Source organism: Argentina silus, assembly GCF_951799395.1.
Source record: "Argentina silus genome assembly, chromosome: 11".
Classification (NCBI taxonomy): Eukaryota; Metazoa; Chordata; class Actinopteri; order Argentiniformes; family Argentinidae; genus Argentina; species Argentina silus.
Window position 1 is genome coordinate 833383 of NC_139665.1, and position 16103 is coordinate 849485.

Consider the following 16103-nt stretch of genomic DNA (forward strand, 5'->3'; position numbering starts at 1 on the left):
GGTTGGCTGGTCATGTGTAGTTGTTTCTATAAATCCTGCCTCCATTGGCTCCGCTTTTTAATTCTGACTTCAAAGTCCTTATGGCATCAAAATAATGAAAACCGATTCAGGAATTTATCACATTTATTTTTTGTTTTACAAAAGAGAAAAAAAAAAATCTAAGCTGGTTACATAGCAGTCTCGTCAAAGCGGCAACATTGCAGAACGTCATGGAACAGATAAACAGGGTGGCTGCAGATTCGGTCCTCATTCAAAACCACTGCAAAACAAAAAGAATAATAAGCTCTTTATTAAACTTGAATACAGGTGTACATGTGAAATTGTATCTACAATTTAAAGGAGCTACACGTGGGATCTGGCCCTCCTGTGGCCACCAGTGGAAATTGCAATTACATTGAGCTTTGTTTACACCAGCCAATGGACCCTATGTTCAATTTCTTTCTAAACAGTTTGTGGGGGCAATTATTTAAACTATAACAACAATTATTGTATTCTGATAGCATATCATCAGCTTGCGCATTTGGCCACTAGCTATGGTTTTATAAAAATGATTCTGGTTGATTTTTCAAGGTTCTTATATGCTGTAGTCAAGTGAACATGTAGCTGACCACCTACCTGACCATGTGGGCGATCTCCCAGTTTGTCTCAGAGGACAAGGGGCCAACGATCTCCACGCCATCTTCTGTTACTATGGCAATCTCGTGCTGCAATGAACAAACAATTAAACATGTCAATCAAGACAGGCAGAAATGGGCAAGACCGTCAATGCTCTAAATCTGTAATAACAGACTTTTATGTGCCATGCATAGAAACCTTATCCCCCCCCTCCCCTCCCCCCTTTAGAATACGGGACTTTCAAATGGTGACTGGTAAAACAGGCTTGGCTACAAAATCTGCTCTAACCTTCATCAAAATCCTGTGAAAGTAGAAATGAAACCTGTAATGAAGTAGGGTCAGGGTTAGGGTGAGGGTTAGGTGACTGACCCTGTTGTAGGAGCGAGCGTCACGGTAGTACAGCACTTTGAGGCAGCGCTCCACCAGCGCCCACGCCTCGTCCTTGGTGATCTCCACCTTGTTCTCCACCACCTCCCTCATCAGTGGCTGCACGCACACACAGACACAGACAGAAACAAATCAGCAACATTGTACATCATTCAAGTTACTTCTGATGACACTGACTCCTCCCGTTCCCTGAACCTGAGGGGGTATTATTATTATTATTATTATTATTAAGTGCAACGCCCCCGTCAGCCCTAAAGCTACCACACCTATTAGGAACTAGCATAGCTCTACAGATGCATACCATCTCAACAGGAAGCTAAAGGTTAAACAGGTTCCATCCCGAGAATAAATCACTTGTCTCCCGGGTAACTCGGTATTCCCGCCAAAATCGGAACTGTCATTCTAATGCACTTCAGATACTCGATCATTACTGAACATCAGTTTGGAGCGGACTATTAAGAAGTGAACCCAGAACGTCTAGGTCAAGAAACAGAAGAGGGGTTCAGCTGACTTCTGGACTCCTCACCTGAGCCAGGTAAGCTCCGAACCCGGTCGCCACCGTAGGAGCTTCATAGGCCACGCCCAGCTTATCTACGTAGCCCAGGAAGCTAGAGGAAGACGACAGGAAACAGTTACACACTGCTGAGTGTGCATCACATTTGTTTACCAACATGATATTTATGTACAGATAGACAGACCTACGGATACAGAGACAGACCTACAGATAGACAGACAGATCTTGGCTCACCTCTCTCCGTTGTAGAATCCACCGATGACGACGGTGTTCCACAGCGGGTTCATCTTGCTGCGGCGGTTGTACATGACCCGTGTCAACCAGGAGTGGATGGCCTTGGGGCTGTAGCTGTGTCCATCCCCCAGCAGCTCCTCATCGATCCTGGGGACAGGGAGGAGGACAGCAGGGGTCACTGGTGAGGCCCAGGGGGGGTAGGCTTCTTATTGAACCTTTATTTCAGCAGGCAGTCCCATTGAGACCAAAGTCTCTTTTACAAGGGAGCCCTCCCTACAGTTTACAACCATATCAAATACAAAATGACACCACAACTAATACCGGATTTACCGAATTGGGTGGAGATCTACATGCAGCAGGTTCATGAGAACGGGGATTACAAAGTAATCTCTCTCTTCACTTTGAGAGCTCAGTTACATATCTGCTGCAACACACCAGCAGCCTCCCAACAACCAACCACCACACCAGCTCAGCGGCCGGGCCGAGGCTCTGATCCCCCTCCAGACGGGACTTACACCATCTGCTCGATGATCTGCTTGAGGTACTGGTAGTCGGCGTAGTCCCCCGAGGCTCCCAGGATGGTGCTGTTGTTCACCTTCATCAGGCGGGAGACGTTCCGGAAGCGTGCCAGCGACCCGTACGAGCCCAGCATGTCGGCGGCGATGACCACGCCCCCCGTGAACTTGACGCCCAGCACCGATGTCCCCGTCACCATGGGGTTACTAGAGGGAAGGGAGGGGGAAGATTAGTATTATTATTTATTACTTGTTGTATAATTAATTTTAGTATCTCTGCCCAAAGCATTTTGTACTTGTATTCGATGTAATGACAAATAAACTGAAGTGGAACTTGAAGTTGAATTGTGGGGAAAATGCCATTCAGGGAAGCATCAGCGGTCAGTCGGTAAATGTTAATGGAGGAGAGTGACCTTCCCTGTTCCTACAGCAACATTCTGTATCTTACTACTAGTATGTGTGTCTATGGTTGGTTACTTTATTGGTCCTGTGATAGAAATATTATTGATAGAAATGTTTTAGACAGAATACTTCTGTATTGCTTATAACCATGTACTAGGCCTTGCCCTGATGGCAACACGGGGTTTGAAGGTTGGAAATAGACAATGGGAGAAAACAGTCCTCATGTCTCCTGTTATGGACACGACATGTTCCAACCCTCAACATCCCCGTCTCTGTCCTTGGTCGGGGCACGGTGTGTGTGTGTGTGCTCCAACCCTCCCTATAAGGAGGGAAAGCTGCTGTGCTGCTTTAGAGATTTCACTGAATTTTGTCTGGTGTGTCTCTCTGCTTGCAAGTATAATAAACCTATATTGTGATTCAAGACCTTTGACTCTTAGTCTCCCCTTTACCAGAAGTAATCAGGTGGATTTCCACAACAATCCTAAAAAGAAAATTTAATTGCACATGGTTGAGCTGCACATGGTTTGGATGATATATATATATATATATATATAGATGTATTTGCTGGGTAGTTGAAAGAAAGTGAGAGTGGTATTATGGTAGCAGATTCATTTTAAAGATGGCTTGGTAGGATGGATGAAATAGAGAATGGATCGATGAGGACAGGTACCAGTATTTGAAGAGTTAATGTTACTGTGTAGACATCTATGATTTGTTCCATATTGTCGAAATGACTCCGTTCAACACCAGAAACCAAAGAACAAGAAAGTGAAATATAAACTTAAAATAATTATTTGAGAATATAAGCGGTCGTTTTACCGTGAGTTTGAGATGTGTGTGTTTATTGATGTAAATACTTGTTAAATACCGACATCTCTCATGGTGAGACTTGGGTTTCAGGTCATGTCGAGCACCGTCACTGTCAGCAGCATTTTAATCAAATAATGAAACCTGCCTCCCTCCTATATTATGTCCAACATGACTCATTAATACCTCAATGAGGGTACAACTGTCGTGTGTTATTAAAAACAAGGATAGTTCATGTTTTTGTTGTCATAGGAGACGAGTTTACACAACACGAATGACATGATGATGATGATGTAGCTAGCTAGCTTCTACTCATGTTAGCTAGTAGCTAGTTAGTTGATGCCGGTTGAAGCTCCGCTGGAGACGTGCGGTCGGGAAAACCACCGCTGCACAACTGAACAACGGATAACACTAAACGACCCAATAACACACAGTTCGAGCAGGTTGGACAGACTGATGCGAGGATGGATGATCATGAAGCAGCGCCGTTAGCTGCTAACGTTAGCTCCTCCACCATGATGATACAGCAGCACTGAGAAAGCGAAAGTGTCGGGACATTGTTCCGTCCATTATTCCTCTCCTCGTAGCGAACAAAGATCAGAAAACAACGGACTTACAGTGTGTGTCTGACCGGTGCGCATCCCGTGGCCTGGCCGGTCCCCGGGAAGGAGTAGAAGTGTCCCGGTTTCGGTCCGTTCCCCCAGAGGTTCAGCTTCAGCCCGTTCGGATCCATGTTGCTAACTGGCGGAAGAGACGCGGCGGCCCGGGGGATTGTGGGACGGAGGAGGAGGTTCTGGGGGATTGTGGGACGGAGGAGGTGTTCTGGGTCAGAGGCGGCGCGTCTTTTACGTTTACATTTACATTTATGGCGTTTAGTATACGCCTTTATCCAAAGCGACTTACAACAAATACGTTTGTTTAAGTAAGTGAATCATCTATCCAACAGTCATCATAAGATAAAGTAATCAATGCTCGGACCAGGGGCCATACAATAACAACATCGTTAGAAGAATCATGTGATGTGGAAACGGCAGATCCAACCGTATTAAGGTTGTTCATGTTTGGAGACTGACGTAATTCAACCATTTGGAATGAAAGATCATTATTTATCTCTGGTTTCACAAACAATATATATTTCTCCAGCCTTGATTTGACTTGGACGTTTTATACAGTACTGATCCGTTTGTAAAGTGTTAAAATACTTATAATCAGAGTGAAATAAGAAGACTTTTGATGTGTCGAGTTTCGAAATATGAAATATCTGTGATAGGCCCGCCCCTAAAGGAAAGAAAATCTTCCCATATGTGTTATCCAATCAAGTCTCTGTCGCTAGGCAGATCTCCTCAGACGATTCATCAGCTCAGTTACTGGGCAGACCAGCAAAACGCCTCCTATCACAATAATCTTTAGCAAGAAAATAAAGCTGTTTAGCCAATAGAATTAAAGTTGCACTTGGTATCTGAGTAGAATTAGAACAATTCACCAATTGGAATTGACGTTTACTTTGTAGTCAGGCAGACATAACACAGTTGTCCAATCACAAAAACATCTGAAAGGGGATTTTTGCTGTATCTTTGGCTCAGGTACTTTCTTTTTCTTTTATAAAATAAATTCTCAAATGTTTTTATTATGTTTATCACAGAGTAATATGTGCAATTTACATGTTTTATTGCGAAATTGTTTTAAAAGTTTTAATTCTGTAACAGTTCATGTTTTAGCGACACGGTGTTTCATTGCCTGCTAATGTAAGCTCTAGCTATGAAGCTAGCCAGCCGAGCGTAGTTACTTGCTAGCAAAGATTTAAAAACAACGTCCATTGACTCTACGTGTGTAAATTGCCAGTCACGATCGCCACTCTGTGACACTAAGTCACCTTTAAATCGTTATAACTAATCTGCGTGCTTATTCTCAGAAACCTGTCAGCCACTCGTGTGTCAGTCCGGGCTGCTAGCTAGCTAGCCACAACATGTTGTGTCGATTTAGCGCCCAGAAAGCGGGAAGTATGCAAATTGTAAGCGCATGACCGTAGTATGAAGTGCACCAAAAGATATGAAATATAAAAAAGTTAATATAGACGATCCATGTCACGAATGTTTCTGTCTCGAATAATCGACGCCGCTCGCTAGTGATTGGGTGTGAGTAGGGTGTTGGAGTAGGAGCCAACATGGCTCGCTGCTCCTCCATGAACATGAACATGAACATGCCTCCGTCCCCTCCGTCCCCGCCGTCCCCGCCGTCCCCGCCGCCGCTGACAGCCGGTGACACGGCCGGACCAGGGCTGCCGTTACTCAATGCGCCAGTGCATAGATACGTATTTAAACTGTACCAAAAAAACCCTCAAAGTTCCTCTGCTCAATTGCAACATTGTGTTGTATATGCACAGACACATAGGATGTTGGAGGTTGTAGTGGTGTTTAATTGTTCCCGGACTGTGGTGTGGTGGTGGGGTCGTCCCGCTCCATGGCTGACAGTACCGCTGGTAAACGTGACCTTGACTGTGTTGACAGCACACAAGGTGTTTATTTAGCAAAAGAACATATTCGTTACAGACAACAGAGGCATATTTACTTGAATAAAAACCCGTTGCAACTTACCATCTGATCATCATTGCACCAAATTTAAATGTGTTTGTGTGACCCGGACCACTCTACATCATAGATTAGAAAAGGTAACTGGTAAATCTCATATACCTCAATACCAACAAGTTATTATAGGTCAATAGATACGTTGCATGGATGTACACACGATGACATGTAAGAGGTTGGCAGATGTATAGTCCTGATGACTGTGTCTGTTGAGTCCAGTCATCTAGAACCTTACATTCTAATTCAAATGAGCGTTAATGAAATGGTTTGTCATGAGGAGGGGCGACAACAAAACAGGGTCTCTGTGATGCTCCTGAGAAACTGCCCAACATCCAGTCCTTCCTGTTGTGTCTTGTCTCCACATGTCTGTCGGTGTAGAGAACCAGTGGATAAACATCATTAACAGTGTTAGTGAACAGAATGAGGAGGAACACTTTGCGTCTGCAACTAAAGCCAAAGTAACCTGTGAGGAGGACATGTTTCTCCCATGTGTGTTTTACGCCGTAGCATTCTGTAGGATGTGTGTGTCTGCTGTCTATTGAATGTTACTTCTATGATTCAGCATTTAGCGTTGTGTGTAGTGGGTAAACAACTGAACCGTGTCTATTTCAGAATCGTCGAGGCACCCTGCTGAGGGGGCCTTGAGAGTTTCTCTACAAGTTTCTAAGCGTCAGCAAACTGTTGTTGCTGGGCAGGTTACTCCCATGTCTGCCTACAAATTGTGTATTCTATGATAGTATCCTCCATGGTTCACTTCTGTCTTTATGATACATGTGATTTTCCCTGCAATTGCTTGAGTGAAGCTTATCTCCTGAAGTCAATCTCTAGGCTCCGAGGCTAACTTTCCCCCTACAGTGTCTTCCTGAAAAGCTGGCGCAACACACAATACTTCCTGTTGTGTCTTGTCTTTCCATGTCTCATCAGTGTAGCGAATCAGTTGACAAGCGTCATTGACAGTGTGGCTTTTGGAAATTGAAAAGAAGGAACACTTTGCAACTGAAACTAAAACATCAGTGACCCTTGATTTGCAGAGGCGTCAGGGAGCGGTTTGCCACCGCAGCGCGATCCAACCATGACGGAGGATAGGCTGAAGGCGGATCCCTGCCAGAGGGAGGGCCTGGACGCAGGAGAGGGGGACACAGAGCCCAGCATGCTGCTGCAGAAACTGAAGAGTAACATCTCGTAAGCCCCTCCCCGTTCCTCACTACGGCCGCCCTCCTAGACCGGCACCAGGGGAGGCTGGCGGAGGCAGGAATCGGAGGATGGGCTTGTTATAATGCATGCAATGGAATGAGGAAACATGTTTGATAGTATTCCTCTTTCCATTCCATGGATTACAATGACTCCGTCATCGATTTCTACCTCCACCAGCCTCCCCTGATCTGCACCTTCCTCAGCCCTCTGCGTCATTTATCTTGTCTTGAAGAAGACAGACTGTAGTCATCAGACTGTAGTCAAGTCAGTATAAAGGCTTTAAAAAGTTGTCTGTCATCTGATTTGTGTCCTCTGTTTTGCAGTAAGACAGTACAGGGCAAAGTGGACACAATCCTGGTAAGTTCCCAGGCAACAATAACCCCATAACCATTTCACAGCCTCTTTTTTGTAACCAAATAAAAGAATTCTGATTCTGATTCTGATTCTGAGAAGGGAGGCTGGTGGAGGTAGAAATCGGAGGACAGGCTCATTGTAATGCATGGAATAGAATGAGGAATAGTATCTAACAGACGTGTCATTCCATTCCATACATTACAATGAGCCCGTCCTCCGATTTCTACCTCCACCAGCCTCCCCTTCCAGGCAAGTGTGGTGTTGAATTGTTTATGAAGCGTTTATGTCCCAGGTGTGTTTCTCACTGTTCCTCTCCGTCTCTCTCTTCTCTCCGTGGTTTCAAAGCAAGATGTCCAGCGCTTCTCAGACAACGACAAGCTGTACCTGTACCTGCAGCTGCCCTCTGGCCCCGGCGCTGGGGAGAAGAGGTGAGCTCCTCCTCAAACAGAGAAAGATCTTTTTTCCTTAACTATGAACGGCTAGGCTGGATTTGTAAGAAGTTTAACTCATTAAGTGCCGAGGCTGAATAAAGTCACCTAACTTGTCAACCTACCCTGCCGCAGAGCGCCAAGGGTGACTTTATTCACCCAAAATGCATAAATTATGATGCTTCATTTTGTAACCAATCAGAGTGTTGTTGCTAGGTAAACACCACATAGAACACTTGGCTCTCTAGGTGGGGAGAGTTCTGGAACTCTTTGGCAGTTGGTGGGTTAACTGTGTAAGTGGTTGTCTTGAGGATGTCGTGGTTTCCCAGACGACCATCTCTGGGGTGGCAGACGAGCCCCGTTAAAGGATGAAATACCTTACGATAACTGACACCTGCTGGTGTGTGTCAGAGGGGAGTGTCGGGCTGATACCATATTTACTGACGCCTTTATTTAATACATATATATATATATATACAAGCTTCTAGGCCATGCAGCTGTGGTCCTCCTCCTTGGTTCATTTGCATATAAAGTTGTATCTGCAAACCAACTCTGCTGACTGCGTAGTTGTGTTTGTTGTTTATCCTGTAAACAAACCAACTCTGCTGACTGCGTAGTTGTGTTTGTTGTTTATCCTGTAAATAAACCAACTCTGCTGACTGCGTAGTTGTGTTTGTTGTTTATCCTGTAAACAAACCAACTCTGCTGACTGCGTAGTTGTGTGTGTTGTTTATCCTGTAAACAAACCAACTCTGCTGACTGCGTAGTTGTGTTTGTTGTTTATCCTGTAAACAAACCAACTCTGCTGACTGCGTAGTTGTGTGTGTTGTTTCTCCTGTAGCAGCAGCGGCGGCGGCGGCGGGGTCGGTGGGGACGCCAGCTCCTTTAACACGGCCGACCAGCTCCACACCTGCAACTGGATCCGCAGCCACCTGGAGGAGCACGCAGACACCTGCCTGCCCAAGCAGGACGTCTACGAGACGTACAAGTGAGTTTAAGAGTCAGTCAGAGAACAACGTGAACCTGATGTTCAGGTAAAGGTGAGTCATACAGCTACTATAAAACAACGGTCAGAAAACATAAAAACCAAAACCATCTTCAACCAACTCTGTTCTGAGGTTTGTGGTGAGTGAGCACAAATATGTAAGTGACATTTAAGAAAATTGCCACCATTTTTGCAATGCTTTAATCTCTTTCAAACGTTGTTAATTGGTATCTTAGAGGTAACGTAAGTCTATCCCCCTGCCGTGTTCAAAACTCCTTGTGTGCTTGACTGCACTTCGCTTTAAATATACGCCATTTAGCTGACGCTTTTATCCAAAGCGACTTACATTGCAGTGAGTGCATACATTTCAGTATATATGGTCCCAGCGGGAATCGAACCCACAACCAAAGCGTTGTTAGCGCCATGCTCTACCAACTGAGCCCCAGAGGACGATGTGACGCTAACATGCTGCTCTCTGGCGCCCCCCGCAGGAGGTACTGTGAGAACCTGCAGCACCGGAACCTGAGCGCCGCCAACTTCGGGAAGATCATCCGAGACATCTTCCCCAACATCAAGGCCCGGAGGCTGGGCGGCAGAGGCCAGTCCAAATATCCTCTCAGGAAGTTGTTTAACTTGCTCGGTGCCGAGGGTGAATAAAGTCGCCCCAAATTGTCAACATTCTATGCTTCACTTTGTAGCCAATCAATGCGTTACATACCATGCATTACAATGAGCCCGTCCTCCGATTTCTGCCTCCACCAGCCTCCCCTGCTACAGTTGTTCCTTAACTCCCCTGCTGTTACATATTGCTATAGTGGAATCCGCAGGAAGACCGTCCTAAACATGCCTCTGCTGCCGAACCTGGATCTGAAGAACGACCCGGTATGACCGACCCGCCACCACACCTACAGCTGCTATACCTTAAACTGTAAAATACCGTAAAAACAACCAACAGAGAACTGTTTTCCTCCCTAACCCTAACCCTAACCCTAACCCTAACCCTAACCCTCCCTGCAGTCGGAGCTGACGGAGCTGGTGCAGACCTACAAGCAGGAAGTGACGGAGGCGGCGTGCGAGCTCATCTGTGATTGGGCGCAGAAGATTCTGAAGCGCTCCTTCGACACGGTGGTGGAGATCGCTCGGTTCTTGGTGCAGGAGCACATCGTGAACCCGCGCTGCAGCCAGGCGGAGCTGGTGACCTCCGCGGCCCTCGCAGGTCAGCCTCCGTCCACACGCCATCACGGCTACCCAGGGGAGGCTGGGGGAGGTAGACATCGGAGGACGGGCTCACTGGTGTTTGATACTATTCCATGCATTACTTAATTAATGAGCCCGGCCTCTGATTTCTACCTTTTGAAATGTTTCTAATCATTTTTCCTTTCTTTAAAAGTCAGAAACCATCCACATCTCAAAATAATGATGCAGTTTAAAAGTATGATTTAAATCGTGTTAAATCAGGGATTAAATCAGATGACATATCAAAATGTATTTTGGGATTTTTTAGGGTGGGGGGGGGGGGTTGACTGTAATCCTCTCATGATCGGCCATTGTTTCTCACAGGAGGTCCTGCAAAGCCACACAAAGTTATCAAGAAGAACCCGGTCCCGTCCAAAGGAGGCGGGTCAGAGACGGAAGGAAGCAGTTCTGATAAGGTACTACAGCACAGCACTGACCCTGTCTGACCCTCAGTGTGTTTGACCTCAGTGTGTCTGACCCTCAGTGTGTCTGACCCTCAGTGTGTTTGACCTCAGTGTGTTTGACCTCAGTGTGTTTGAACTCATTGTGTTTGACCTCAGTGTGTTTGACCCTCAGTGTGTTTGACCCTCAGTGTGTTTGACCCCCAGTGTGTTTGACCCTCAGTGTGTTTTAAGTATTATTTTGTTAATTTTAACCGCAGCACAGATCAACAGTAGTCTCTCATAGTGTGAAATCATTTCACTGTAACTTTTTTGACCTGATTATCCACAAACGGACGGAGCAACAGAACACGCTGCCTGCCTGATGTTTGAAACCGTATCATTTAGCAACTTCTACTGGAAATAGTTTTAATTGTGTTTCAAATAGTTTTTTGTAATGCTGTGTTCAGGTGTAATGCTGTGTTCAGGTGTAATGCTGTTGTATGATGTCTCTCTCAGAGGGAGAAGGAAGGTGTGGACCAGACGTCTCAGGGGAAGCTGTCGTCTGGCGAGAAGCCAGCCAAAGGGGGCGAAGCCTTACGCCCCGGGGGTCGCGACCTCCAGGTAGAAGCCTTTATGAAGCACCTGCCCCGCATCCTGCCCCGCAGCTCCGTCCCCGACAAGTCTCCACTCTCCGTGCGCTCCTCACCGCCCTCCCTGGCGCCCAAGGACACAGGCGGGGTCAAGGTCATCGCCATGGCTACCCTGCCGCAGCAGCAGGGGGGCGCCCTCCCCGTCATGATCCTCCCCCAGAGCGTCAGCCTCTCGTACCCCGACCGGGAGAAGACCTCCACGGTCACCGTGGCGCCAGCGGCCCCCACCTCGGTGGTCCAGAGGGCTCGTTCTGCCCCCAAACGCCCCCCTGAGGCCCTGGCTGCGGCTGGGGGGGGGGTCCCTGGGCCGGGGGGGGCGCCGCCAAAACGGAAAAGAGGACGGCCCAGAAAGCCGCGGCCTGAAGACGCCGCTCCTCCTCCCCAGGCCCCTCCCCCCTCAGCCCAGTCCTCCGTCCCCCCGTCCGTCACTGGAGGGGTGATCCAGAAGGCCTGCTCGTCTTCCTCGTCCTCTCAGATGGTGGAGATTGTGTTCCAGGACCAGCAGACGTTGGTGTTAGGTCAGCCCTCGGTGGTGGACTCTGTGGGTGACCAGGAGCACCGGAGCGTGGTGGTCCAGTGTCAGTCCGCCCAGGAGTCAGAGCCACGGCCCCTGCTGCTGCTGCAGGGCCCTGGGCACTCGAAGTGGGAGATGGGTGGCGGTGATCCAGAGGGCCCCGAGACCCAGCAACAACACCACCCAGACCCCCGGCCACCACCATCTGCCCCTGCCCACCCTGCTGGAGGACAGGGGGGAGGTGGAGATCACCCTGACCCCCATGGACCTCACCCCCTCAGACCCTCTGCTGACCTCCACAGCCCAGGCTGGTGCTGAGGGTCCAGCTGATGGCTCTCAAGCTGACGGACCCTAGCCCTGACTGCCCTCACCCTCACCCTCCTCTCCCCAGAGACTAGGGAGGCACTAAGGGACTATCCCTCCCTCCCTCCTCCCCTCCTCTCTCCCCCACCCACCCTCCCCCCTCTCAACGATTGGTGGAAATCCTAGATTGGCAGATGTAGAGAGCCAATGCGGATCGATGAAACCAAACCACTACTAATCCCCGGTGACCTTTCATTAACCCTGGCACCTGACTATGTAGAAGGGCCGGTCGTAACCCTCTGCCCTGTGACTATTTACCGCATGTTTGTCTGTGTTGTTGTGAGCGAAGAGAGAGACAGAGAAAGGCGATTAGGTATTCCTGAGATCAGATCACCTGACTTCGGGTGATGAGGAGGAGTATTACGGGTCCGGACCTCACAAGGTTCTAAGTGCTACTCTCCCTGGGAGAACCCCCCCCCCCACCCCACCCCCCCTAAATATGTTTTATTTACATTTTTGGTTGTGTTTTGTTTGTGTTTGTAGTTGTGAATTCAAACAGACTTCCAGAGTAAGAAAGGAAAGATATGAAGAAGTTGTGTAGCTTTGTTGACAAGATGCCCTCAAGCATTGAGACGGGGGTTTCTCCTCCTTCCCACACGATGAGACACCCTGGTCTCAGACAAACCACTTACTGGGCGAGATGACAATGTTCCAGCACTCTGGTCTCTGTTAACGTACATGAGGAAACATGACAGACATCGTCATCTAGAGCAGACTTTGTCAAACAGGGAAATGTGTCTCTTGGTTGTTATCACCTCAGGCGAACGCATGAAAGCACAAACCGGCGAACCAGAGAACTGTTAACCAGAGTTAAAAACTTCAGCGCAGCAGAGGAGAAAGAAAAGCTAGCAATGATTTACTGAATAGTTAGCGTGACAGAGCTAATGCAAATATACGTCGCCATGCCCAAATAGTTACGAGATATTCTCCTGCTGCTCCCATTTCCACACTGTCTGGCACCTCTGCCAAACTTACAGCCTCTTGATCTGTTGCTCTACAAGGGGTAGACGTCTTTGGTGCTAAACTGGGGGTATATTGCGTTACACAGATTTAAAATATTTACTTTCCGGCAGCCTTGTATCCAAATCAGCATTTCATCCAAAGTATAATCAATCTAAAATGTTTAAAACGAAACAAAAAAGTGTAATCACACTTCCGTCCTTTGACAATAAACCTGAGCCTCTCACCCGTCTGGAACTGTCAGAAACGAATGACAAGAAAAGTTGCACTAAAGAAAAGGAAAGGCGCAAGAGCCCGTCTGGCGTTGTATGAGACAATATATAATATGAACACTATTAATATTATTCAGAATTGCTAAGAACTAAAGGATGACAAACACATTGCTATATGGTTGCCGCTGGTTTGGGAGTAAACCATATTGGATGTATTTTCGATGGATTTAGGTCAAATTCAACTGAGGTTATTATCATTGGGGAGGGGTTGTTATTATCATTGGGGGAGGGTTGCCCTCTCTCTTCCACACTTAATGTAAAACCTGCTCAATCAAACTGCTTTCCATCAGAATTGGCGACATGATTTGATATTTTGATGATATAAAATAAAAGTGTACCAGTCAGTGATAGCTGACAAATCGTCGATTGACAGTTGAATTGCATTTCTCACACGTCTGTCAAACAGCAGAGAGATGCATCTCCATCTGGTAGACCAGCTAACTAACAGTAAGGGTTTGCAGTAAACAGGAGGTAAGTTTCTCATTAACTAACTACCAACATGACAGAGAAACGAGCATGTTAGCTGGCTAAGTGGTTCGATATCTTAACCGTCGAACCGCGAATTTATCGTGAGTTTCACTCTAAATAAATGATAATGTAGGTTATCATAGTCCCTGTGTAAACTGTGGGCTTCAAAAGTAAGACAATGCATGTGAATTCATAGTTTGGTGCCGTAATGGTGGGGACTCGAGATCATCTACTCAACAACAGGCTATTTCCCTAAAACAGACATTTTCTCTCCAACAAGTAATGAGCAAGTGATTATCTCTTCCAGTACTTCCATAAGAGAAGTAAGAGATTTATCATAGTTTAGGATGAAGACTAGAGAAAACGGTTGGTAGGCCCTGAAGACAGATGTCGGGCCCTAAGACATCCATACATGGGTGACCCCTGCCCTAAGACATCCATACATGGGTGACCCCTGCCCTAAGACATCCATACATGGGTGACCCCTGCCCTAAGACATCCATACATGGGTGACCCCTGCCCTAAGACATACCTACATGGGTGACCCCTGCCCTAAGACATCCATACATGGGTGACCCCTGCCCTAAGACATCCATACATGGGTGACCCCTGCCCTAAGACATCCATACATGGGTGACCCCTGCCCTAAGACATCCATACATGGGTGACCCCTGCCCTAAGACATCCATACATGGGTGACCCCTGCCCTAAGACATACCTACATGGGTGACCCCTGCCCTAAGACATCCATACATGGGTGACCCCTGCCCTAAGACATCCATACATGGGTGACCCCTGCCCTAAGACATACCTACATGGGTGACCCCTGCCCTAAGACATCCATACATGGGTGACCCCTGCCCTAAAGGGGTGAGAGTGTGCAGTAAAGTGAGTGAGTGAATGAGAGAGAGAACTTCCACTGTGGAGCCTCGGTGCTCAAAAGAAACGGGTCAGAGAATCAAAGATAAGGGTCGGGATCCGGGTAGCAGAGTTTTGAACTTGACCGGTGGTCAAACCACATCATGACCGACCGCGTTCAACACCTGCAGTTCTGATGGTAACCCTCTAAACTAGCCCGGCTAGCTTTGTGGCGGTTAAGCAGTTTCATAACTTTGCTTTGTGGTTTGTTTAAGTCAATGCAAATAAGAAGGTTGCAAATGAGTCGTTTTGCAATTACTGTTGGTTTGATGAAAATTGATGAAATTCTTATTTATCGTTTGTGCTTCTGTTGGTATGAGTCATTCATGCGTTGTACAGGTCATTTTAGGTGCAGTGTTAAGATAGTCTTTGAATTTGAAAGACACTTTTGATGGAAAAAATCGATCCATGCATGGTTTTACGTGACAATTCAATTGTTCTGAAACAAAAGAAAACAGTTTCTCTCCTAGTTTAGAATTCATATGTCAAAACATAACAGATGTAATGACTAAGGTTGATATTATCTTCTGCTTTCTTTTGACATTATAATCTCCAGGCTTGTGTTTTGCACTTTATTTTTATCTAAAGATTAATCCTGTTTCTAATTGGTTTGCACATGAAAAAAAAAACCATAATCTTGATTTGATAACTGATTATTGCACCTTACATGTTGGTCATTTTTATATGTGCGACTCTGAATACTCTTGTTTTTGAAATTGTTTACATGTTTTTTTGTATATCATCTCAGAATGTTGTGACATTTACATCTATGCTTCCTTTAAACACAGAGCTAAACTAAATGATGCCAACGACTAATGTGAATATATTTTCCTATGCTGACTGTAATAAATGTTAGGTAACTGGAAACATGTTGATGTCGTTTTTCACTCGGTGGTTTCAGATCCTCAGAAGCTTCAGAAGCTTCCACTCTGGAAGAGGAACATTTACAGTTTCAATCTCAGTCAGTGATTGGCAAATCAGTTAATCAAATCAAATCAAAGTTCATTTGTCAAATACACAGAATACAGCCGAAGACGGTGTAATGAAATGCTTTGGTCAAGATCGCTCCTCAACAGTACAACGATGAAGTCATAATCCAAACAGTAACATAAGGTAGCAGCAGTAGAGGGTTGAGTTGAGGTATGCTGTGTTTGAGGTAGCAGCAGTAGAGGGTTGAGTTGAGGTATGCTGTGTTTGAGGTAGCAGCAGTAGAGGGTTGAGTTGAGGTATGCTGTGTTTGAGGTAGCAGCAGTAGAGGGTTGAGTTGAGGTATGCTGTGTTTGAGGTAGCAGCAGTAGCGGGTTGAGGTATGCTGTGTT

General features: G+C 46.5%; 2 protein-coding genes across 2 annotated transcripts; one reads left to right on the forward strand and one right to left on the reverse strand.

Annotated features, from left to right (window-relative positions):
- Positions 1-105: 105 nt before the first annotated feature.
- On the reverse strand, positions 106-4252 carry psmb4 (proteasome 20S subunit beta 4). Its single transcript, XM_083680976.1, has 7 exons — positions 4092-4252; positions 2266-2472; positions 1751-1897; positions 1529-1610; positions 985-1101; positions 616-704; positions 106-259 (listed from the first exon to the last, which is right to left on the reverse strand). The coding sequence occupies exons 1-7, from the start codon at positions 4205-4207 to the stop codon at positions 247-249; spliced, it is 771 nt and encodes a 256-aa protein (XP_083537102.1). The 5' UTR covers positions 4208-4252; the 3' UTR covers positions 106-246.
- A 620-nt stretch (positions 4253-4872) lies between these two features.
- On the forward strand, positions 4873-15620 carry rfx5 (regulatory factor X, 5). Its single transcript, XM_083680978.1, is given in 11 exon segments — positions 4873-5057; positions 7091-7241; positions 7577-7610; positions 7953-8035; positions 8877-9023; positions 9512-9643; positions 9836-9902; positions 10038-10236; positions 10581-10672; positions 11156-12013; positions 12015-15620. Coding segments are annotated over 10 exon segments (1866 nt in total). The 5' UTR covers positions 4873-5057; positions 7091-7131; the 3' UTR covers positions 12159-15620.
- Positions 15621-16103: the final 483 nt, after the last annotated feature.